The 25,371-nt window shown below is 37.2% G+C and overlaps 1 protein-coding gene and 1 non-coding gene across 2 annotated transcripts in view; one reads left to right on the top strand and one right to left on the bottom strand.

Moving 5' to 3' along the window:
- COL4A5 (collagen type IV alpha 5 chain) overlaps positions 1-8,846 on the top strand; it is a 213,472-nt gene extending 204,626 nt beyond the window's left edge. The window contains exons 48-51 of the mRNA XM_081808437.1: positions 3,647-3,824; positions 5,935-6,049; positions 6,370-6,542; positions 7,628-8,846. Of these exons, the coding sequence (XP_081664563.1) occupies positions 3,647-3,824; positions 5,935-6,049; positions 6,370-6,542; positions 7,628-7,709 (548 nt within the window). The 3' untranslated portion in view covers positions 7,710-8,846. The remainder of the gene's footprint in view (positions 1-3,646; positions 3,825-5,934; positions 6,050-6,369; positions 6,543-7,627) is intronic.
- Positions 8,847-20,144: 11,298 nt separating this feature from the next.
- Positions 20,145-20,250, bottom strand: LOC115944565 (U6 spliceosomal RNA). The gene has a single exon (XR_004079091.1). It is a non-coding gene; the product is annotated as a U6 spliceosomal RNA (small nuclear RNA).
- Positions 20,251-25,371: the final 5,121 nt, after the last annotated feature.

The following is a 25,371-nucleotide window of genomic DNA, read 5'->3' as shown; positions in this document are numbered from 1 at the left end:
ATTCTCAAGACATCTTCTAATCCTTAACATTTCTTTTTGTGGAATTTTGACTTTGGATTTCAAAGCCCCATTGTGTGACCTGCGGCTGCCAATTTTAAGGATCATTATCCCCTTCTTCGTCTCCATAAAGACATTTAAGAAGATAGTCTGGGCTCCCAGTTTCTGGAGTGTCTGTAGTAAGAGACCTCCTGAGGTCTCTTTAGCTAGGCTATTTTGTGAAAACAGTTCTGCAGCAACAGAGACCTCCAGAGGTCTTCTCTACTCACTCTATTCCCAGGGCATATGGCCCACCGGAGTCGGCATCTCCACTGACATGGAAGCCAAGAGTCACAGGTCATTTAATGAAGCCAAATATAGGAGGAGTTTGCCTGCCAACTTTCTTCTCCCACTTTTACTTTTCTTCGTCTCCTTTTCATCTTTCCTCTGCTATTTTTCCTTCCCGCATTTACTTTCTTTAGGTAGCAGCTTCTCTTTCTGATTTTATAATTGACAAATCTTCATGGTGAAAATATTCTTATCTTTTACATAAATCTCTCTAGTCTTCCTCCCATAAAATTCTTCTCCTTTTAGGCCATTCTCTCTTCACTATCAGAGTCTTAACTTACACCTATAATCGAGCTTATAAACTTCAAATCCCTGACTTGATAGTCAGGGAACCATTAGAAGTTTTTGAGCACCGTGAAATTCAAAAATGTAATTCAAATAAAAAATGGGATCTGCAATCCAGTATGTCACTCTAACTTTCCAAAATGCATGTACTTGGTCAAACAAGGGCTGTCATACTATGCATTCAACCATGGAGGCTACAAACTGGCCCTGACTCAGGTACAGTATAGGCCTCAGACATGGGAAGGCCATGATACAGGGCCCAAGATCCCAAGAGTGATCCCAGATTGCAGAGTTTCTTTTATGGCTCACACAGGGATCAAACTGCAGAGAGCTTGATGGCTAAGCAAAGAATAGAGACAGCTATAAGAAACAATCACCTGATCAAATAAATACAGTCTATGGTGGATTAGTGAAAGGATTATGGTGTGTAAAAAAAGAGGGTGGAGGTAACAGATGGAATACTAAAACTGTTCTGTATAGGAGCAAAAAAAAATACTAAGAATAATTAGTCTATTAAAGCCTTACAGTCTTAGAAAATGGGAGGCATTGAGAATTCATGAGATTTTTCCTCAAAATTTTCTCTGAAAATTTGGAGACAATACAGAATTCTGCATCATTGTGTGCAGCCTAAAGCATAGATGCAACCAAACACCCCTGTTCTCTTCATATGGGCCTTCCTTTTATGTACCTTTTCCTTTTCTTTCTCAGACCAGGGATATTGCCAACCCTGTCCCCAATTAGGCAGTAATATTTTATTATTAAATTACTTTATAAATAAAAAGAACTTTGATTTTCATTCTCCAATTTGATTTTCACAACTATGATCAAGAAAGATACAGGACAAGTATTATTTTCTTATATTTTATACACAAAAAAACTGGCTAAGAGGTTAAGTGACTAATTCAAACCTCTGCACGCAATGATGGAGATAAGAATTGAATCCCAACACCTACCAGTGCTAAATCCATTCGTTTTCAATTATGCCAATTTGTCATTCACTCATACGTGATCTTGAGTTAGTCACCTTTCTCTGAGCCAGTTTTTTTCCTCTGAAAAAAGAATTATTTAGGCTAAATCAATGATTTTCAACCTGGGGAACTTCTGAAAAGATTCCTAGACCCATCCCAAACCCCTTATGTAAAAATTCCCAATGATTATGACAATCCACTAGGTTTAAGAAGTATTGGTCTTTTATCAGTCATCTTCAGTCTGAGATAAGCATATTCCTTTGGATACATGAGGAATTTCCAAGAACTACACAGGCATAATTTTAAAGGAATCAAGTTTCAAATCCTCAACTTTCATATGTACTTTTTCCTGAATTTGAATGGCCTGTGTATATGCTTTGGATAATCCTGTTTCCCACATCCCCTTTCACTATCACCCATCTCCCACTTTATGAAAGACTCATAGTATGGCATATTGCCTTGAATTGTGAAAACCTCTGGGGGACAAATTCAAAGGGACAACTCAAAATAATGGTTTTGTTAAAGTCTCCATTAATTGAGGCTCTATAATTCAATCCATCTCATTAGGAAATGCATTTCCAACAAAAGTTTACTTTTTGTGTTTAGAAATTATCAAAATTTATAGTATCTGTATTTTTATAAATTCCCAATATAATGATGACAATTCAAAAAATATTTAACATATAAACCTTAGGATCATAGCAAGTTTTTTAAAGTTATTATACATTTTTGTTTCAGAGAAATATGATAGGATAATCAATAAAAAACTAAAAATAAAAAACACATTAGGATAAAACTGTGAGAAAAGTGGAATGGACATATAATTTCCGAATGCAAAAGGAGCATTGAATGACTTCCACTTGTTAAAGATGAGTTTATGTACTTTAAAAAAATGTTTATTGTTAAGTTTCAAATCATTATGTTGGATATATATATATATTTTTAAAGATTTTATTTATTTATTTGATAGAATGAGAGAGAGCGAGCATGAGAGGGGGGAGGGTCAGAGGGAGAAGCAGACTCTCCGCTGAGCAGGGAGCCTGATGCGGGACTCGATCCTGGGACTCCAGGATCATGACCTGAGCCGAAGGCAGTTGCCCAACCAACTGAGCCACCCAGGCGCCCCATTATGTTGGATATATTTAAAAGAGAGAAAAAGTTTGTTTTAGAAATGACAGCTGGTAACATTTGAAATGTGGTTTGCAAAAGTCCCAGGCTCCAGTATCACAAAGTGGAGTATAGAAAGGTAGCTTTGGAGCCAGGAGACAATAACCAATACCTTAATACCTGGTATAGTATCAATTTGAAATTCTGATGAAAAGTTTTATATCTAAACTTAAAAATGTGGGGGGGTACACCATTTTTCATCATTCTTTGGTGAATAAATAAGAATAAAAGATAACTTAGAGTTATATATAGAGATATAGATAGATGATAGATAGATAGATAGATAGATAGATAGATAGATAGATAGATAGATAGATAACCTCTATTGCCCTTACCAGTCCTGAATTTTATTCCCCTTGCATCCTTCCTTTCTCTCTTATTTTTTTTCCTTTTTATTATTCACCTCCAAACCTGTTCATGGTTGCTGTGCATATTGGTCAGCACTACCATTGTCCCTAGGCTCAAAGAGATTGCAAAAACAAACAAGATACATACTGAGGATGTCTTGGAAGAAGAGATGGTAGGCTGGAGAGGAAGTACTAACCAGATATTATAGAAACTCAGTGTGTGTCCTTCACTTGTTCACAATCAATTGCTCAATATTCTCCATAATATTTTATTATGTTTATAAGTACATCACCAGTGTAAAAACACTGTTGGAGAATATATAATGAACTGCAACAATAAATGTCTACATAAATTATAAGATATATCCTGATTTTAGAAATGTTAAAAATGTAAGTAAACGTGCATCTTATAATTGAAGATCTAAAACAAAGTATATTTATTATCTAAGAAATGTGGGCATATTTCTCCTTGAAAGGTTGTTTGTTAGGGTTTCAAAAGAAACTAAAGTATCTCATAGTATAGTCCTTCATCCTTTTCTCCCCAATTCTCCCTAGGGACGGCTGGCAGCTGCCTTCGTCGCTTCAGTACCATGCCTTTCATGTTCTGCAACATCAATAATGTTTGCAACTTTGCTTCAAGAAATGACTATTCTTACTGGCTGTCCACCCCAGAGCCCATGCCAATGAGCATGGAGCCCCTGAAGGGCCGGAGCATCCAGCCATTTATTAGTCGGTGAGACATTGGTGTAGCTTTGACTTTTACCAATCCCCAGTTAGTTTAGCTAGTCAGAAATGAGTCTAAAGCTAATAATTTGATCATATTCTTCCCAGGTTGTGTAGGACAGAGGTGCCTTCATAATATTCAGTTAGGTATTTAGTTTAAGCTGTATTAAGTGGGGATTTGCTTTTGACCAGACCCTATGATAGAAATAGTGTAATACACAAAGAAATCAGACTAATCATTAGGCAAATGTATGTAAAATAATATATATATCAGTCTTGGCTAAGTGTTACAATAGATCTAATAAAATGTTATGAAAGCATAAGGAAAAGAATGTTTAATTTTAATGGGATAAATTTGGGATGACTATATGGAAGAAATGTATTTTGACCTGATTAGTACTTAAAGGATGGGAAGGACTTGAGATACAGGTAGTTATAAGGGGGAAGGGCATACTAGGCAGAGAACATGGGAATAGGTAGTAGATTGATGTGTCTAGAATATCGCTTGTAAAGGTTGCATAGAGAGAAGAGATTGGAAAGTTAACTTGGACCCAGGTTGTAGAAGGTTTTCAGCATCAGGTTTTATTTTGGAATTAATCTGGTATATAATGGGGAGCTTCCAAAAGTGTTTGAGCTACACTTCAGGGAAAATTACAGAGCCATCAACATGTAACATAGATTACAGAGGAGATAGTCCTAAAATAGAGAGATCAGTTAGATTGAAGGTATTGCTGTAGTCCCGGTAGGAATGGATTGGAACTGTCAGTGGGGGACATGTATCACTTTAATACAATAGATAGGATTTGGCAGTTGATTAGTTATGAGACAGAGAAAATGATAGCTGAGGTTTGGAGCATGAGTAACTAACAGGAGAGAGGTACCATTAGTAGAGACTTCCTAGAGTTTTGCCACATTAGAACTCTAGTTTAACTCAATCTCCTAGGCATATGAGATACTGCCATTTTCATTCTGATCGTGGCCCAATTGATTTAGGAGTCCACTAACCATAAAGGAGAGTCATTGCAGAGTCTAGTTTCTTTGACATTGAATATAAAGGTTAAACCTAGCTCAGCTTCTCTTAGTAGCAAATTCATGGTGCCCTTTTTAGTACATATGCCCAGATTTGGGGGGAATTTATTTTTTGTGATTTTTGTCAGTCCCAACTCTTGGGAGTAAAAGGTCCTTTAAAGGTATTTCCTGTTTTGTAGATAAACTTCACCAAATTGGTTCAGTCATATGTCAGAAGGTCCCTTCATGATATTTATTAAAGATTTGGTAGACTCAGCTATATTTACTGTGTTGCAGCTTTACTTGATTTTATAGATTTAAGCCACATCTCCACATGCCTGGGTAGCTGCCCAGCATTCTGGAAATGCTGTATTTCTCTAGATGTGGCCAAATGGTTAATAAATATCCTTTGGACCAAAAATAATGGGTGGGGATTGAGAAAGTGTCTGTTTCTTGTCTTTTCCAGTTCACCAGACATTGTTGTCACTACAGTTTCAGCATTACTAAATAAATGTCTACCATCCAGTTGGGCACTTTGACAGCAAGTAGTATGTGCAATACATGAAGCCAAGCTCTTATAGCAATTATGGCATTGACTATATAGCAAGTATGAATACAAATTTAAGGCAGAATGGAAAATGAAAATGCTATGGCCTTTGTTGTGTAGTTTCTTTAAAAAAAGGCTTACAGTTGTCATTTATAACTTTATCAAGTATATTGGGAGAGACAGGGCTTATGAAAAAGCAGTTCTTTTTTTTTTTTTTTTAAAGATTTTATTTATTTATTTGAGAGCGAGAATGAGAGACAGAGAGAGAGCATGAGAGGGGGAGGGTCAGAGGGAGAAGCAGACTCCCCGCCGAGCAGAGAGCCCGATGCGGGACTCGATCCCGGGACTCCAGGATCATGACCTGAGCCGAAGGCAGTCGCTTAACCAACTGAGCCACCCAGGCGCCTGAAAAAGCAGTTCTTGAAGTGCATTTTTCTCCTGCTCTTGTGAGCATAGAAGACACCTTAACGGGCTTCTATACCAGGAAGGCTTTTGAAAGAAGAGGGACTGCTAGTTCCCACATACTCACTGTGTAGATTGTGTCCCCCTCCTTTTCCCTTACCAGATGTGCAGTATGTGAAGCTCCGGCCGTGGTGATTGCAGTTCACAGTCAGACCATCCAGATTCCCCATTGTCCTCAGGGATGGGATTCTCTTTGGATTGGCTATTCCTTCATGATGGTATGAAATACTCTTCCTTGTCTTTGTCATCGTAGCTGACTGTCCATAATATCTGTATATCTTCCCAATACAAGGAATCCCTGTCATGTGCATGAACCTCAAATAGCTTCTGTCCAAATATTGTGTCCCCCTTCACATATTTTCTGGAATATATTTTCATAATCTGCCTGTTGCTTCTGTTGAGTACCCTTGGTGTTGATACTGTTCTCTTATCTCTTGCCCTAGATCCTTCACTGGATTTGAATTTTTGGTCATATTTAGCACGTATCTTTGGGTATTCACTAAGGTATCAGTGGCACTTTTTCCCTTATCTTTTCTAGCACACAAGCGCAGGAGCAGAGGGCTCAGGTCAAGCCTTGGCCTCCCCTGGTTCCTGCTTGGAAGAGTTTCGTTCAGCTCCGTTCATTGAATGTCATGGGCGGGGTACCTGCAACTACTATGCCAACTCCTACAGCTTTTGGCTAGCAACTGTAGATGTGTCAGACATGTTCAGGTAAGGTCCTTATGGCTTTAGTTCAGTCCTAAGCTTCCTTCAGAAGTACTAGGGAAGAGAGAAGCAATTCATGGATGGTTTATACCCAACAAATGTTAAAGATTTAGTGGACTGTTTTTTCATTTGTGCTTGTTCTTTTCATATACTTGATTCAGGACAGAAAAACAGACTTGGCTAACGTTAGGTATGTGTATTTTCAGATGGCTTGGTAGTAGTAATCCTTCGGTAGCAAACACACAAAGCAAGAAAAGGTTATGTGACCTGCTCAACAATAAGTGAGCTGCTCAACTAGACTGAGGCCACTCCAGGAATTGAAGATTGAAGCTGTGATCTATGATCCCTGCCTCAGTCCAGTGATCTCTTTTCCCATGATGTTTTCTTCTCTTTTTTTTTTTTTGAGAGACAGAGAGCATGATGTGGGAGGGGAGGGGGAGAAGCAGGAGAGGGAGAAAGTGACTCTTAGGCAGGCTCCATGCCCAGCACAGAACCCAATGCGGGCCCCATCTCACAACCCTGAGATCGTGACGTGAGCCGAAATCAAGAGTTGGACACTTAACCAACTGAGTCATGAAGGTGCCCCTTTCCCAGGATGTTTTCAATGCTCTCATCCAAGTGTCTGAATGAGTAAGACCACATATAGTGTATGTACTTCAGGATAGTTCAATCTATTGGATTTTTTTTTTGGTTTAAATTAATTTGTATATATTGCTTCTTTTGAGTTATCATTACTTGATATTTTTCTTACAATTATCTTTTTGCATTTCATATGCATATGTTTTATCATTTATTCATCATCAGTTGCCCAGATCTCCCTCATTCTAGGACTGTTAGAAAAATGTGTAAGAGATAAAGAGGGAGAGACAAATAAAGGTAATAAAGAGAAGAGTCACAAAATTAGCTATGACCACTAATGGCTCTTTGGCCATGCCAGTTACTGCACTAGATCACATTGCTCAAAAGTTAATCATTAAGTCGTAGGAGAGCTGCTTAAGCATGAATAGGATGTATGGGTGTGAATTTGAACCAATAATAGAATTGAAAAACCAGAAAAGGCTAATTTGATCATCCTGTTTCTTATTTCCCAGCAAACCTCAGTCAGAAACGCTGAAAGCAGGAGACTTGAGGACACGTATTAGCCGATGTCAAGTGTGCATGAAGAGGACATAACATTTTGAAGAATTCCTTGTGTGTTTTTAAATGTGATATATATACATATATATATATATAAAATCCCCAGGATGCAACGTCTCACTCCTCCCAACTTTACCACTGCTGCCACCAATGGTGCTACTATACACGGCCAAGAGGACATGGAGATTCAGATGTACCTCAACAATATGCCAGAGCGAGGTCTCTCTTAGGTTTCTATGAACGAAATAAGGAAGTGAATTTACTTTTTGGGTCCAGAATGACTTTCCCCAAGGATTATAAGATGAAGATTATATATTTTGCCCAGTAACTTCAAACAGCACGTTAAAAATTCAGTTAAGAGAAGAATCACACTGAGTAAAATAAAAGACTGCAGTTTGGGGGAAGAATTATTTTTCATGGTGCTACTAATCCTACTGTATCCCAGGTTTTTAATATAAAAGTGTTAAGCTTATTTTGCTCTGTAAGTAAAGAATGTGTATATTGTGTAAACAGCCTTTTAGTTCAAAGTGTTGACTCATTTAGATGTGACCTGACATGTATCACTCTTCAAAGACAACCGAGGCAAACCTAGAATACAGACAAAAAAATTTTGTATCCATGTTTATCAAAGTGAAAGAATTTATATTCTTGCATCAAGTTACTACTGAGAGTAAATTTATTTTGAGTTCTGTCCCCTAAGTTCTTATTTGACTTTTTTTTTTAAAAAAATAGGTCATTTTAGAATTTTAAATGGTCATGTTACATACCAAATTATAATATCTAATAGAACAATTCCTCTTTTGCTATATTCTTCAAGATCTCAATACCAGATGCCCCCTTTTTTAATGTTTCTTGTTTTTGCTCATCCCTAACTAGGCAAAGTCCTCCCATATAATTTTGAGAAACAAAAAAAATGATAATTTGTTCCCTGTGCTTCTTCTGTAAGAATTATTCTCCTGTGGTCTCTGCTTGTACAAGAACTGGGAAGACAATACTTGGTTAGTCTTCTCTCTTCAGTTACAAAGCCAGTTGATGTTTCTTCCTCTTTTTTATTTTAAACATTTTATTATAAATAGTCCTAGAATACCTTATTTCCCTAGTTGTCCTCTTTTCACTTCATGTTTTTTAACTCACCATTATCAATTTAATTAAAGATATCCTATGTTGTAAGAATGGATTGTTGTGTATCTCTTCAGACTACGTGTAAAAATCTGCTCATTTACAGATGGACTACACATCTGCACATCAACAAGTAGTCCCTTCTCAGAGAATCATTTAGAGCAGTTCCAAAGAGGTTTCTGCAGACTTTGATCACTCATAGCTGACAGAAGACATAGAGTAATGTAAACGTTTTCTAATAAACAGAACAACCCATTGGAAAGTACTTTTGCAATAATAAATGTATTAACAATATTGTATTGTTGGCTGAGAAAGGAAGCAGAACAACTTTTTATTTAGGGAAGAATTCATTAATAATGTAAAAGCAGATTAGTGAGTTAATATTCCTGATGATTAAGAATGAACACATGTAGCTCTCTAGTTGAGAACTTGCTAAAAGTAAGAGGCATTAAAAGACTCTATAATAAAATTTGTATTTCAGTTAAAATATGAAACAACCAAAATAATTTTGAGAATTTTAGACCCTAATATGAACCCATGTAAAAGCTAAAGCTTAGAGTCTGTAGTTATAGAAGTTAGAATCTGAACAATGATAAGTGCTTAATAATACTGTTGATTTCAAGGCTAGGCATGTGCAAATTCTAGCTTTTTTTTTTTTCCATATAGCCATGTGACTGAAAACACTAATGGGTAATTGTAAATGAAAACACCATATTGCATCACATAGATTTTTCTGCATGAGGAATACCCTTAAAGGTTGTTCCTGGGGTTACAGTTGCAAGCACTAATTTCAGAGATTTTGCTGTTTGTTGCTCTCCCTCTCATTTTTATCTTGTTGAAAACCTTGCCTCAGAAAGAACCTAACATTTTAATAGTTGAATGTGTAGGTAGTCCATGTGTTTCGTAACCCCCCAGCTATCCCCAGTCCTGCTTTGTTGTTTAAAGTACATGAATTCAATCCATTCCAGGACCTTAATGTTGTTGACCCTCCCTTGCCACTGAATAGTCAACAATTATTCTGATGTAACTGCTCTAGTAGTTACCTGTAGTGAGTTTTGTAGTCATACATGCCTAATGGTTTTCCCACGTAAGCAGGCAATGGATGAGCTGTTCTTCCTTAACCAGATACAAGTAGTTGTATCTTCCTTAACCAGATACAAGTCCTGAATTCTTGAACATCTACAAACCAAGTGATACACATATTTTTGGTGTTACAATCATCACTTCCAAGCTTCCAAAGAGGTTCTGTTGGACAGTCTGTGATTGTACCATGTATTTTCTCACTTGGTCAAATTTGAAGAACCCTTTTTTTCTTGCGGTGTCCGTGAAATTCTTTGCCTCAATTGGCATGGTTAATTGAAAACTCACTGGTTACACCAAGCCATCAGAAGGTTTATTCATATGTTAATCACAAGAGGGCACTATTGCCTATAAAATAAATAAGCATGAGTAATGATTTGTTGAGCTCATTGTTGATGGTGGTGGTGAAGTTGTCGGAAGCTCTGCCTCCGGATTCTTGTTTTAAGCTTCATGTATTCTTTCTTCCTCGTAAAGATCAACAGCAAGTATTTTAAGAGGTGTCCCAGTTTCCCAATGTCTGCATCCAAAAGAAGGGACAGCTTTGCTATGAAAGATTTTCTTAAGAGCCTGATTAGGAATTGGCCCTGGTAGTACTTCCCATGCCTCTCAACGCAGAAGCAAAGTGCAGTCACTTTTGTTTGGCCAACACTTCAGTTGGCTTCTTTAGCAGAGCAGCTCTGTTCTCATGCTGCACTATACAAACACCCTCATCCCTAGGCAGCTCCAAAATCAATTGAATAATATTTATAAATCATACATCATTTATTTTAAAGCAGTGGTTTCTAGAGTATAGTCAGGTTGTTTGGAAGGTTTCTATGGTGGAGGTACTCATAAGTTGGGACACTGAAGGAATAAATCCAGATAGGCCTGTCTTCCAAGTTCAACAACAACAAACGTTCACTAGATATTTATTTGCTATAGAGTACCATGACAGATAAGAATCCACAATCAATTCAACCTGAAAGATAGATAGTCATTATAATACATACTCCTAAGAAGAAGTATGCTTTTCCATCTTGACTACCAAATCTTACTAATTCTAGGTCAGACTAGAAGAGATCAGGAGGCTTTTTGCCAGCAGTAGCTATCCAGAGGAAGCTGGCTCACCAAGCCGTTCCCTAACACGTGGACAAGCTAAGATCACACATATGTAACCTTGACTCTCGGGTTCTCTATGAGTGGATAGCATGCCCGACACATGACCTAACAGGATGACAAACTGTTGACATTAGAGCATTTTCTCTTTTGTTTTCCTCTTCCAGATTCGCATGGCCTTCTTTGCCCTACTTTCTGCCCCCAGAGGGTTCCTGTGCCCCCTGGCTGCTGGTTGAGTTCGACCAATGGGATGCCCCCAGCAGGAGAGAAGAGCAAAGGACAAGACTGATGTCAGGGTATTTTATTTTCGTGGGGCACATGTAGTGACCTCAGGTTGGCTTGTGCTCCTCAACTGAATGTCCCTGCTACTCTCAAGATGATCTGTTCCTTTAAATTATTTCCCATTCTGGTTCCGGGAACCAATTTCCTCTCATCTCTTCGGGTCTAGATTTATGATGACAAGTCGGCAGCAGCCTACAACAGCTTGTAGTTTCCAAAACCTGCTGGAGGTGCTTCATTCTATATGTGGGAAAATGAGGGTGGATTGATAAAATGGCAAGCATGAGTAGCATCCTCCACTTTGAACTGAGGGATAGACCAGCAGAAATGTGAATTAACATTACTTAATCTAAGACCGAGCTTACCAAGCTTTATTGAAGGCTGCATTCCAAGGTTGTTAGGGTGAAACGAGGCAAAATATGTTCATTATGGCCCTAAATTATTTAGGTTTTTTTTTCCAAATATTGCCCCACTGAATCTCTAAAAAACATACATTTTGACTTCCCCCTAGGTGGTCATTCGCCTTGCACCATCCTACTCCAAATGAAGAATCTCAGTTGCCCCATTGGCAGACGAGATCCTAAGCACTGTTAACTGATCTTTGAAAGCCCCAGAAAGAAAATTCCTGGTAGTGTTACTTCCACCAGAGAAATTTGCCAAGCCAGTTGTACATGCCTGCAGTCAATAAAAATGCTCCAAAGTGTTACTAGGCCAAGAAATAAACAATTTAAACCACCTAAAATAAGTGGTTTCCTAGCCTCAAGAGCCTCTGTGAAAGGTGAGCCCACAGAAGTACTTCAGATCTGCTTCCCTTCTGTTCATCAAGGGTGCGAGAGTGAATGCTTAGACTGGAGATTACAGAAGATGGGACTGGCTCTAAAGCCAAAGGCAGTCTGAGATTCCTCGCTACTTTCAACCAGGGCCAGATGGAGCCTAACAAGAGGTGACTTTTTAAAGGCGATACTTTCTTTTGAAGTAAAAGTGTTTTCTGGTTGATTTCCTCAGGGCCAGTAAAGTGCTTGCTATTGCCAGTTTATCACAAGCCACAACAGTAAACCAGATGTCAGATCTTTGTCATTCTCTGACACAATAATTCGACCCTTGCTTGGGCTCTAAGGAAGACTCCTCCTGATGCCTCAGTAGCAACAAAAGTAACACCTCACATTTATATAGTTCTCATTAAAATGTCATTCATCACACATCATTCCATCTGAGCCTCAGCAACCCTGATGTATTCAAACAGTGCAAGGATTAGTTTCCATTTACAGATGCAGAAGCCGAGCCTTACAAAGGTTACGTGACTATCCCAAGGTCACCGAACATGTTACTAAGTTCTTTTTCACTCAAAACCTAATCATCACCTTCTAGTCATGAAAATGCCTGTGTCAAAAAAATCAGAAATCTGTGTGGTGGAGACTCTTGGCACTACAGAGGTTTCTGCCGCATGAGAAGTTATAAGCTGCATGTTTTGGGAACCTCAGTTCCCAGTTATGGATGAGTGTTTTTCACAGCAACTGAGGTCCCTTTGAATTAGCCCTTGGGCACAAAGGACTTACAGTGAATTCACCGTACTTCAGGATACTCTTGTCTGGTCTAAGCCTCCGCAGCTAAAGAAAACCTTGTGAGTCTGGCCTGGTGCCCACCTCACTTGAGCTTCTTCAGGACTCTTGAATCCAGACAAGCTCCTGGAATTTGAATGCCCTAGTCGGCAAACTCTCCAGTGCTACTATTATTCAAGTAGGAACCAGTGTGTCTTGATTGTTATGTAAACCTAAGACTATGCAGATACCATCTATCCTCTATTATAGACAATGCAGAACGTACTCCTTGGAGAGGAAAATTTATTTAGTTCCAACAGGAAAGTTTGTCATTTTTCATTTACTTTAATATACACTTAAACACACAGAAAAGCAACTTGAGTTCACTAACTATAACCTCCATTGGTCATGTTTCACATGTAGTAGCTTTCCTTATTTGGCTCCCTTCAGCGGAAATTTAGACTGGGAATCAGATGAACAAACATCAAGCCAAGTGGGCCAAGCAGTATGTGCTTATTTATCAGATTAGAGAGGCAGGAAAGGTTAAAGACAGGTTGGAAAACATCTAGGCTAAAATAGGGCCCTACTTAGTTTATAGTAATCAATATAGCAGCAAGCCAGACTTTGAGATTACTAGGTTTGAATGTGTTCTTAAAGTTGACTGTGTACTTTCAGATATGCAACTGTTGCCCATCTTAAGGCCAGCAGCAGTACAGAAAACTGCCCCCCGCCCCCATGGAGTGCAAAGAGATAAGAGCCTAAAGCCGTTCTCAGAAACACATCCTTCTCCTGGTCTGAGAAACCAGTATGTTTTTTCTGACCTCTCCAACCTAGCAGAAGCAGCCATGGGCACAAGACAATGTGCTATACAGCTTTTTTTCCTTGCAGCTATCAGTTTTACTTCATCTATTTTGAAGATCTGTTACTAGGTGCATAAATATTTATGATTGTTATGTCCTGTTGATGAAATGATCCCTTTATCGTTATGATAATGGTAATATGGTGAAGAAAATATTAATACTCTTTGCTCTGAAATCTACATTGATAGCAATAGAGCCATCCAGGTTTCTTTGTGTTAGCATGGTATATTTTTTTCTGATCACTTTACTTTTAATCTTTTTTCTCTCTGTATATTTGAAGTACATTTCTTTTAGGCAGCAAACAGATAGTTGGATCTTGCTTTTTTATACATCGAACAATCTTTGTCCTTTAGTAGACCACATTTAATGTGGTTATTGAAATGGTTAGGTTTAAATCTATCATCTTGCTATTTGTTTTCTATTTGTTTCATTTGTATTTTGTTCACTTTTTAATGCCTTGTTTTGGATTCACGGAGTGTTTTTTCTGATTTCATTTTATCTTCCTTGTGGTATATTAACTATAACATTCTGTTTGATTAATTTAGTGACTGCGTCAGGGTTTAATTTATCACAATCTACATTATATATTCTGAATATTAGTCCCTTATCAGATGTATGATTTCCAAATATGTTCTCCTATTTTGAGGGTTGTCTTAATTTCTTGATGGTGCCCTTTTATGTACAAAAGATTTTAATTTTGGTGGAATTCCATTTATCTATTTTTCTTTTCGTTGTTCTTGCTGTTGTCATATCTAAGAAACCATTGCCTACACCAAGGTCATGAAGATTTGCCCCTGTTTTCTTCTAAGAGCTTTATAGTTGTAGCTCTTATATTTAATTCTTTAATTCACTCAAATTAATTTCTATACATGGTGTAAGGTGAGGGTCCAACTTCATTCTTTTGCATGTAGCTATCCAGTTGCTCCAGAACCATTTGTTGAAAAGACTGTTCTTTTCCCCCATTGATGTCTTGGCATCCTTTGAAAACTCAATTGACCATAGATGTATGGGCTTATTTCTGGATTCTCAATTCCATCCCACTGATCTGTATGTCTGTCTTTATGACAGTACCACACAGTCTTGATTACTGTAACTTTTTAGTAAGTTTTGAAATCATCAAGAGTGAGTCTCCCAGCTTTGTTTTTTTGTTTTTTTGTTTTTTTAAGATTTATTTATTTGACAGGGAGAGACACAGCAAGAGAGGGAACACAAGCAGGGGGAGTGGAAAAGGGAGAAGCACGCTTCCCGCGGAGCAGGGAGCCCGATGCCGGACTCGATCCCAGGACCCTGGGATCGTGACCTGAGCCGAAGGTGGATGCTTAACCGACTGAGCCACCCAGGCACCCCAATTTTGTTCTTTTTTTTCAGGATTGGCTATTCAGGGTCCCTTGTGATTCCATATGAATTTTAGGATCAGCATGTCACGTACTTCAAAACAAACAAACAAACAAAGAAGTCAGCTGGGACTTTGATAGATTGCATTGAATCTGTGTATCACTTGGAGAATATTGTATTTTGACAATATTAAGCCTTCCAAACCATAAACACTGGATGTCTTCCCGTTTATATAGGTCTCTTTAATTTTTTTCAATGATGTATTATAGTTTTCAGTGTACAAGTCCTGTACTTCTTTTGTTTAATTTATTCCTAAGTATTCTATTCTTTCTAATGCTACTGTAAATGGAATAGTTACCTTAATTCTCATTTCAAATTGTTCATTGCTAATGTATGCAAGTATAATTTTTTGGGTGTTGATCTTATATCTTATAATTGTACTGAATGCATTTGTTAGCTCTAAAAATTTTTAGTGGATTTCTTAGGATTTTCTATACATAAAGTCATGTCATCTGCAAAAAGAAATAGTTTTATTTCTTTCTCTCCAATCTTTATGCCTTTGATTTACTTTATTGCCCAATTGATCAGGACAGAAACCCTAGCTAAATATTTAATAGAAATGATGAGAGTGGACATCTTTTTCTTATTTCTAATCCAAGGGGGAATGTTTCAGGCTCTCACCCATAAGTATGGTGTTAGCTGTGGTTTTTTTTCATAAATGCCCTTTACCAGATTGAGGAATTTTCCTTCTACTCCTAGTTGTTGAGTGTTTTTATCATGGAGGGTTGTTGGGTATTGTCAGAGTCTTCTTATGCATCAAGACAATCTCGTGGGTATTTTTTCTTCATTCTATAAATTAGGTGTATTACACTGATTGATTTTAATATGTTGAATGAACCTCATATTCTAATATAAATCCCACTTCACTGTGGTGTATAATCCTTTTAATGTGTTTTTGAATGTGAGGATTTTTTGCATCAGTATTCATAAAAGATATGGATCTGGAGTTTTCTCATAGTGTCTTTGTCCGGCTTTATCATCTCCATATTACTGGCCTCATAGAATGACTTGGGAAGTGTCCCTTCCTCTTCAATTGTTTGGAAGAGTTTGAGCAGGATTGGTGTTCATTCTTCTTTAAATGTTTGGTAGAATTCACCAGTGAAGATATCTAGTCCTGAGCTTTTTATATGTTGCTTAATTGGATTTGCTAGTGGTTTGTTGTTGTTTTTTAAAGATTTTTGCATCTATATCAATAAGCAGTTTTCTTTTCTTGTGATGCCTTTCTCTGGTTTTGGTAACAAGATTTTGGTATCCATGAAGTATTGGCCTCATTGAATGAGTTGGGAAGTTTTGCCTCCTCTTCCATTTTTTGGAAAATTTTGTGAATGATTGGTGTTAGTTCTTCTTTAAACACTTGCTAAAATTCATCAGTTATCTGGTCCTAGGCTTTTATTTGTGGGGAAATTTTAACTATTTAATCTCTGTATTTGTTATATCTCTTCAGTTTTTCCGTTTCTTCTTGTCAGTTTTGGTAGTTTGTGTTCTTCTGGAGATCTGTCTATTCCATCTAGTGTGTCTAATTTGTCTACATACATTTGTTTATTATTTTATAGTTACTTTTAGTCTGTAATGTCAGTTATTTTTATTCTTTATATAGTTGTAGTATTCTTTTATAGTTATTTTTATTTCTGCAATGTCAGTAGTAATGTTCCTTCTCTTATACCTGATCTTAATAATTTGAGACTTCTCTCTCTTTTTTTTTGTCTTGGTCTGTCTAGCTATAAGTTTGTCAATTTTGTTAATTTTTTTCAAAGAACTTTTGATTTTGTTGATTTTTTCTTTTGTTTTTCTACTCTCAAATTCATTGGTTTCCACTCTAATCTTTATTATTTCTTTCCTTCTGCTTGCTTTTGATTTAGTTTGTTCTTTGTGTAGACTTTTTTTTTAAGTAATCTCTACACCCATTGTGGGGCTTGAACTCATGACCTGGAGACCAAGAGTCACATGCTCTGCCCACTGAGCCAGCCAGGCACCCCTTTGTGTAACCTCTTAAGGTAGTAGGTTAGGTATTGATTTGAGATCTTCTGGGTTTTTTTAAAACATAGGCATATACAGCAATAAATTGTTCTCTAAACACCACTTTAGTCATAATCCATAGGTTTTGGAGTGTTTTGGTTTCGTTTTCATTCATCTTCAAGTATTTTCTAATTTACTTTGTTATGTCCTCACTTAACCGTTAGGTATTTAAGGATGTATTTAATTCCATGTATTTGTGAGTTTCCCAAATTTCCTGCTGCTAATTTCATTCTGATGTTGTTGGAGAACAGACTTCGTATGACTTCAGTCCTTTAAAATTTATCAAGACTTTTTTATGAGTTAACATATGGTCTATCCTGGGTAGTGTTCCATGTGCTCTTTAGAGCAATGTGTATTCTGTGTTGGGTGGAGTATTCTATAGAAGTTTATTAGATGTAGTTGATTTATAGTGTTGTTCAAGTCTTCTATTTTCTTGGTGCTCTTATGCCTAGTTGTTCTATCCATTATTGAAATTAGGGTATTCAAGTATCCATATATTATTGTTGGATTGTCTATTCATCAATTCTGTCAGATTTTGCTTCATGTATTTTGGGACTCTGTTGTGATATATATATATATATATATATATATATATATATATCCATATACTCTTATAAAATGTTTTTCTATTCTTATAAAATGTCTTTGTCTCTAGTAACAACTTTTGTCTTAAAAGTTTATTTTGTTTGTTATTAGTATAGCCAGTGCATCTCTCTTTTTGCTACTCATTGCATGGTATATTTTTTTCTATCCCTTGACTTTCAATCTATTTGTGTCTTTGAATTTAAAGTGTGTCTCTTGTGGACAGCACAAAGATAGACCATGATTTTTATATCCATTCTGCCAATCTCTTCCTTTTGGTTGTATTGTTTAATCTATTCACATTTTTTTTTTTTGAGAGAGAGAGAGAGAGAGTGGGGGGAGGAGGGGCAGAGAGAGAAGGAGAGAGAGAATCCCAAGCAGGCTCCATGACCAGCATGGAACCTGATATGGGGCTGGATCTCATGTCCCTGAGATCATGACCTGAGCCAAAATCAAGAGTTGGATGCTTAACCAACTGAGCCACCCAGGTGCCCCTTAATCCATTCACATTTAACGTAATTACTGATAATGTAGGACTTGTGACTGCTATGTTGCTCCTTGTTTTTTATATCCTATGTCTTTTTTGTTCCTTCATTTCTCCATAACTTCCTTCTTTTGTGTTAAAAAGCATTTTCATTCCCTTGTCATTTTTTAAATTCTATTTATTTGGAATTATTTTCTTCTTGTTTGCCGTGTGGATTACAATTCACATCTTAAATGATAACAATCCAGTTCAGATAAATGGCAACTCAATTTCAATAGTATACAAAGAGTTTACTTCCATATAACTTCATTATCTGTCCCTCTTTGTACTTTTATTGTAATACAAATTACATCTTTATACCTTGCATGCTCATCAACACAGATTTATAATTATTGCTTTATGCAACTGTCCTTTAAATTAGGAGAAAAAAGAGTTACAAATAAAATATACATATATACTCTTTTTTATAGATTTTTAAATTTATTTATTTGTCAGAATGAGAGAAAGCACCAGCAGGGGGAGTGGCAGGCAGAGGGAGAAGCAGGCTCCCTGCTGAACAAGAAGCCTGATGCCGCACTTGATCCCAGGACCCTGGGATCATGACTTGAGCAAAAGGCAGACGCTTAACATGGACTGAGCCACCTAAGCATCCCCTCTTTTTTGTATTTACCTATACAGTTACCTGTACTAGTATTATTTATTTTTACATGTGGATTCGAGTTACTGTCTAGTGCCCTTTCATTCATTTCAGCTGAAAGTACGCCTTTTAGTATTTCTTATATTATTTATATTTATGTATAAGTATAAATATATATATATTTTTTAGGTTTTTATTTATTTATTTGACAGAGAGAGAGAGCACAAGTAGGCAGAGCGGCAGGCAGAGGGAGAGGGAGAAGCAGACTCTCCACCGAGCAGGGAGCCCGACGTGGAGCTCGATCCCAGGACCCTGGGATCATGACCTGAGCCGAAGGCAGCTGCTTAACCAACTGAGCCACCCAGGCGCCCCAATATGTATATATTTTTTATATAAAATATTTTATATATATATATTTCTTCTATTTCCATATGGTGAATTTTCTCAGTTATTGTTGATCTGGTGATGTCTTACTTTCTCATTCATTTTTGAAGGATAGCTCTATGACAATAGGATACTTTGTTGATAGTTTTTTTTTCTCTTAGAACGTTGAATATATCGTCCCAATAATTCTAGCCTCCTTGGTTTCTTTCTTTTTTTTTTTTTTTAAAGATTTTATTTATTTATTTGACAGAGAGAGACATAGTGAGAGAGGGAACACAAGCAGGGGAAGGGGGAGAGGGAGAAGCAGGCTTCCCGCGGAGCAGGGAGCCCGATGTGGGGCTCGATCCCAGGACCCTGGGACCATGACCTGAGCCGAAGGCAGACGCTTAACGACTGAGCCACCCAGGCGCCCCGCCTCCTTGGTTTCTGATGAGAAATTGCCTAGTAATATTATGAAGGATCCCTTGTACATGATGAATTGCTTCTGCCTTGCTGCTTTGAAGATGCTCTCGTTGTCTTTGACTTTTGACAGTTTGATTCTAATGTAATCTTGGTGAGATTTTCTTTGAGCTATTTCTATTTGGAGTGCATTGAACTCTTTGGATGTGCAGATTCATGTATTTCATCAAATTTTGGTAGCTTTTGGTTACCATTTCTTCAAATATTCTTTCTGGCCTTTTGTCTCTCGCTTTTCCCTCTGGGACTCCTGTTATTATGGATATTGGTTCACTTGATGGTGCTCCATAGTTCTCAGATGGTTCTGTTCCTTTTTCTTTACTCTTTTTTCTTTCTATTCCTCAGACTGGATAATCTCATTTGACCAGTCTTCAAGTGTGCTGCTTCTTTCTTCTGCCAGTTCATATGTATTGTTGAGCCCCACTGGTGAATTTTTCATTTCAGTTTTTGTACTTTTCAACTCCAGAATTTCTTAGTGGTTCTTCTTTTTATTTTTTAAGTACTTGTTTACTTTTTTCTTCTTTTTTTTAAATTTAAATTCCAGTTAAAAATATGGACTGCTTCATGAATTTGTGTGTCATCCTTGCACGGGGCCATGCTAATCTTCTCTGTGTCGTTCCAATTTTGGCATATGTGCTGCCAAGGTGAGCGCACTTATTGGTTCTTTTTAAATAATTTCTATCTCTGTATTAACATTCACTATTTAGTGAGGCATCATTCTTATATTCTCATCGTTTCCTTTACTTTTGGGAAAACTGAAATTGCTGATTTGAAGTGATTGTCTAGTTAAGTCCGAAGTCAAGGCTTCCTCTAGGAATTGTTTCTGTTGACTACTTCTTTTCCTGTATATGGGCTATACTTTTTTTGCTTTTTTACATGTCTCATAATTTTTTTCTTGAAAATTGGAAATTTAAAGTAGTAATGTGAGGACTTTGCATATCAAATGCCCCCCCAAAAGTTTTGTTGGTGTAGCTATTTGTCGTTGTTGCTTGTTTGTTTGTTTAATGATGTTTCTGTACTAATTCTGTCAAAATTTGTATTTTTTTGTCATGTGTAGCCACTAAAGTCTCTGCTTCACTTAGATTAGTGTCCAGATAATTACTTTACAGAAATTTCCTTAAATGCCTGGAACCAATAAATCTCCCAGCCATTGCCGAGTGGCTCTGTGATCCCTGGGGCACAGCTTCAACTCTCAGCCAGGCAGTTCACAACCCTTTTTTAGCCTTCTCCTCCTGCTGGTATAGAATCCTACAGGTTAGGCAGTAGTGAGACCTTTGTCTTCTCAGGTCTCTCATGAGCATGTGCACAGCCCTGGGCATGCCCCCATCACTACCTGTTCTTTTCCTTCTAGGTTCACAGAAACATTTCAGAGCCTTTCAAAGCCTCCTATGGATATCACATCTTCCAGATTTTCCTTTTAAGATTTTTTAGTAAGCTTATTGTTTATCTCAACTGTTATCTACAGTCTGAGGCAGTTGCCATATTAAACAACTAATACTGTTTGGTTTTAACAAATGCCCCCAGGGAAAAGTTCATTGGCACTGGCACACCTCTGTGTTAGGTCAAATATAGACAAGCTTTGTGAGTGCGTTCATCCTGGGAACCACCAAACAGGTCAATAATGGCAGTCATTTGGGAATGAGGCTTTGAAGGAGCTCCTACCCTTTTCTGCACACTCCAGTGGCTGCCAAGTGGCTGGTTTTCACAATGATTGAGGGCTATTAGTATTCCAGGCTACCACATAGCTAAGCATAGGGAGATGGGAATAGGGCAAGTGAAAACACCACAAAGGTCAGTGTTCTTACCAAGATTCAACTGGTTTTTGTGGATTTTGTTTTGTTTTGTTTTTTTGAGTAAACAGTTCCTGGATTGCTGCAAGTCTTTCGTTAACTTTCAGAGTTCTAAAAAAGTTGATTCTGACAATTTTTGTCAGTCTACTCCTTGGTTTTATTGGGGAAAGAAGTTTCAGAGGTCCTTATATTCCCACTGATGTCCTCAAGCATCCTTTAAAGACGTATACATAATAAGAAAAATAGTTTATAAATTTACCCATAGAGTTTCCATTTTCAGTCACTTCATTCTTTTGTGTAGATCTCTATTTCCATCTTGTTTAATTTTCCAAGCATTAGAAACTCTTGTTTCTCTTCAGATCGCATAAATCTTTCGCCTTTTACTTCCTTTCTTTAAAGAGCAGTCTGCTGGTGCCACATTCTTTCAGCTGTTATCTATCTGAAAAAGTCTTTATTTCACCATGGATTTTGAAAGCTCTTTTCACTGGGCATAGAATTCTAGGTAGACTTTTTAAAAAATCCTATCAGAACTTTAAAGATGTTGCTCTAGTGGCTTCTCACTTGCGTAATTTCTAATGAGAAAGCTGCTATCATCTTATCTTTGTTCCTCTGCACATAATGTGATCATGATGTGTTTTGGTGTAATTCTTTGTGTTTCTTGTGCTTTGTTTTTATTAAGCGTCTTAGACCCATGAATTTATAGTTTTCATCAAATTTGGAAAAACTTTTGCCCCTTATTACTTTAAAATATTTTTCTGGTCTCCCACCTCCCCCTCCTCCTGCATGGACTGCAGTCACATATACTAGCACATTTGAAATTGTCCCACAGTTCACTAATGCCCTGGTCATTTTTGTTACTTCTCTTTTTCCTTTGTTTTATGTTGAATTGACTTTATTGCTATGACTTCAAGTTGAACAATCTTTTCTTCTACAATATCTTATTTGCCACTCATCCCATCTAGTATATTTTTTCATCTCCAAAATTATAGTTTTCATCTTTAGCAGTTCCATTTGTGTCATTTATATATCTTCCCTTTCTCTAATTAACTTTTTAATATATGTTATAAAAACTGTTTAATGGCCATGTCTACTAATTCTATCATCTGTGTCATTTCTGGATAGGTTCCCATTAATTTTACTCTTCATTATGGGTCCTATTTATGTTTTGTGTTTTTGCATGCCCACTGATTTTTTTATTTGGTGCCAGGCATTGTGATCATATCTTGTTGAATGTTGGATATTTTGTAATCTTATAAATATTCTTTAGTTTGTTGTTTTTTTTTTTCCTGGAACACAGTTAAATTATTCAAAAGCTGTTCCTTTCACATCTTATTTGTAAGATTCCCTAGGTAAGTCTGGAGCATTGTTCAGTTTAGGGCTAATTTTCCCCAATACTGAGGCAAGAGCTTTCTGAGTATTCTATCCAATATCCCATAAATCTTGAGGTTTTCCATTCTGGTTGACAGGAACATGTCCTACTTCTATGCCTGTGTGAGTACCAAGCACTGTTACCTCTAATCCTTTCAGGTGGTTCTTCCTATGGCCTCAAATAATTTCCTTCCATGCCTGGTGTGATCAGTTATTTTGCTGAATACTCAAGGAGAACCCTCTACACACCTCTGGAGAACTCTGTGAAGATCTTTCCTCTATGGGAATGTATCTCATGAATTCTAGCCATCTTGACCTCCTTGTGCTTAGAGGTCCATCTCTTTAATTCAGGGGTTGGCTTAGATTTCCCACTCCTGCACCATGGTCTGAAATTGCTCTCAAAGTAGTAAGACAGGTCAATTGTAGGGCTTACCAAGTTTGTTTCTCACCTCTGAGGGATCACTGACCTATATTAGTTGATGTCTGGTGTCTTGAAAATCCTTGTTTCATATTTTGAAGGATTTTTATTTTGTGTTTTTTCAGGTGGGAGAATAAATCCGGTCTATCTTGGCCAGAAGTGGAAGTCTTCTATCTCATTACTTACAATGATTTGGTGCCAGCTCAGAGTATAAATTCATTACAGTAACACATCAAAATCAGTCTAGAGGATTTTGTTTACTATGTGGTACATAGGGCTTTCAATGTAGGGTCATCTGGTGTGTCTTTTGTAATATGACTCTTTGTATTAGGATAGGCTGGCCTTTTGTCTCAGTTGTGATTTAGCAATTGGAGTTTCAGATAAGATTTTTTCTCGTTAATTCTGGCAAGATAAAGTTTTACTTTATCGTAAGTGGGGAAAGTAGAAAATTGGTTTAAGTTTCTGAATCCACAAAGTGAAATATTATGAGCACCTTCGGTGTAATGAGAATTTCTTGGTGGAGCTGGACAGGGAGGGAGAAGAGAAGATCCTCTTTTCAAATCTGATGTGGCAAACTCTCATTTTCCATGGAGTATCATGGGTCATAAACTCTAGACTAGAAAGAAATATTTCCAATCATTTTATCCTATCCTCCTACCAGACTTCTTATCGGGACTTTAATAGATGGGAAGGGTAATTAAAATAATTTCTCCAAGGGAGAGAAGTGGGTGAATAGACAAATAGTTGGAAGGGTGGTAGGGCTTGGTCTACACCATGCCTAAGATCCCTTGTAGTTCTAAACCCAATTCCAGAATGTCAACTCTATACCAACCAAGAGTCAACTATAGTTTTCTAATGTGCTAAGGAACCAGATTAGAACACTTGACAACTCCAATGTTGACCAAGTATCATTGTCACACCCCCACAAAAAGACATAGTAGTCTTGCAAAAGAGGTTTTTTGCAGTATCGACATCTTACATGGGTTATATCTACTGTGTAATTAATGTGATATATTTAACTATAATTCTAAGCAGAATGAGCAGAATCGTAACTAATGTAAAGAAGAAAAAAAATGGAATAAGAAAGCAAGGTCAGACAGATGGTTCCTGAACTGCTTCTCAGAAAGTTAAAAGAAACAGTAACAAAAATATGAGCACGAATATAGGCCTACATGTATTCAATTCCCTGAAAATGATGCAGAAAGTGCAAAAATGTTGAAAAGCTTCTCGGAGTTACAAAATGAACTCTAAGTCTCACATTTTTCTGTAGACATTTAAGAATCCACTTTCCATTTCAATATTTCTTTGCTCCTTTTGTTATTGAAATGCTAATTCAGATGATTGCCATACAGAAGACACTGTAATGGATATTCTGAGATTGAAAAAATGAAGGAGGGGATTGCTTCTCGTTCAGTTCTATGGACCCAAATGTTTAAAATTAAGTTAAACCAGTGATCTCCTCTTAGGTTCTCGGGACTTCATTCTAAATAAGTTTCCTCCATTTATATAGCACACCACTGATGTTACTGACAAATTCCAATGTAACATGCAACAGTGGTTCCTAATTGCTTTAGCATTTATCATGCACAAGAGACAGGAGGAAAGTTGTCTCATTTTGTACAGCTCCGTTGCATTTCTTATCTCTGAAGTACACTTAAGCAGCAAACTGGGACTTAAGGTAGCTGCCTGAAAACCAGCACCCATTAACATGCATGTCTTGGAGGGAAAATGAATTGGTTTTTCTCAAATGGAATACAGTTCAACCTCGTTCTGTGCATTGATTTTGCATAATTTCTCTTTTGCACATTTTATAAATTAGGGGTCCTGATCTGGCTTACCCACACAAATTCTCATACTCACATTTTCCAGGTTCTGCCTTTGGGCAGTTTTGTTTTCAAAACATTAAAAAAAAGCGTTTAGGTGCGTTTCCAAGATGCCTTTTGGATTCAATTAGCACCTAGTAATATTTTTCTAAACAGTCACTGGAGGTGCTTAACTAGTGTGTACTTATGCATGTTTTACCTGGTAAGTCTTCTGAATAGATTTTATGCTTTAAAGAAACAGTACCACTTCACGTTCTATAGTGAGCATGTGGTTACTATGTAGGAGACCAGGGGAGTGGAGCTGCTGAAGTTCTGTAGATCTTTCCAGCTAATGAGTTCTGCTGACTGTTGAAGCAGCCACACTGGCTATGCCT

The sequence above is a fragment of the Leptonychotes weddellii genome, chromosome X (assembly GCF_054177405.1).
Source record: "Leptonychotes weddellii isolate Sample4059 chromosome X, ASM5417740v2, whole genome shotgun sequence".
NCBI classification, from domain to species: domain Eukaryota; kingdom Metazoa; phylum Chordata; class Mammalia; order Carnivora; family Phocidae; genus Leptonychotes; species Leptonychotes weddellii.
Note: the sequence above shows the minus strand (reverse complement) of the source record. Positions and strands in the feature narration are given on the sequence as shown.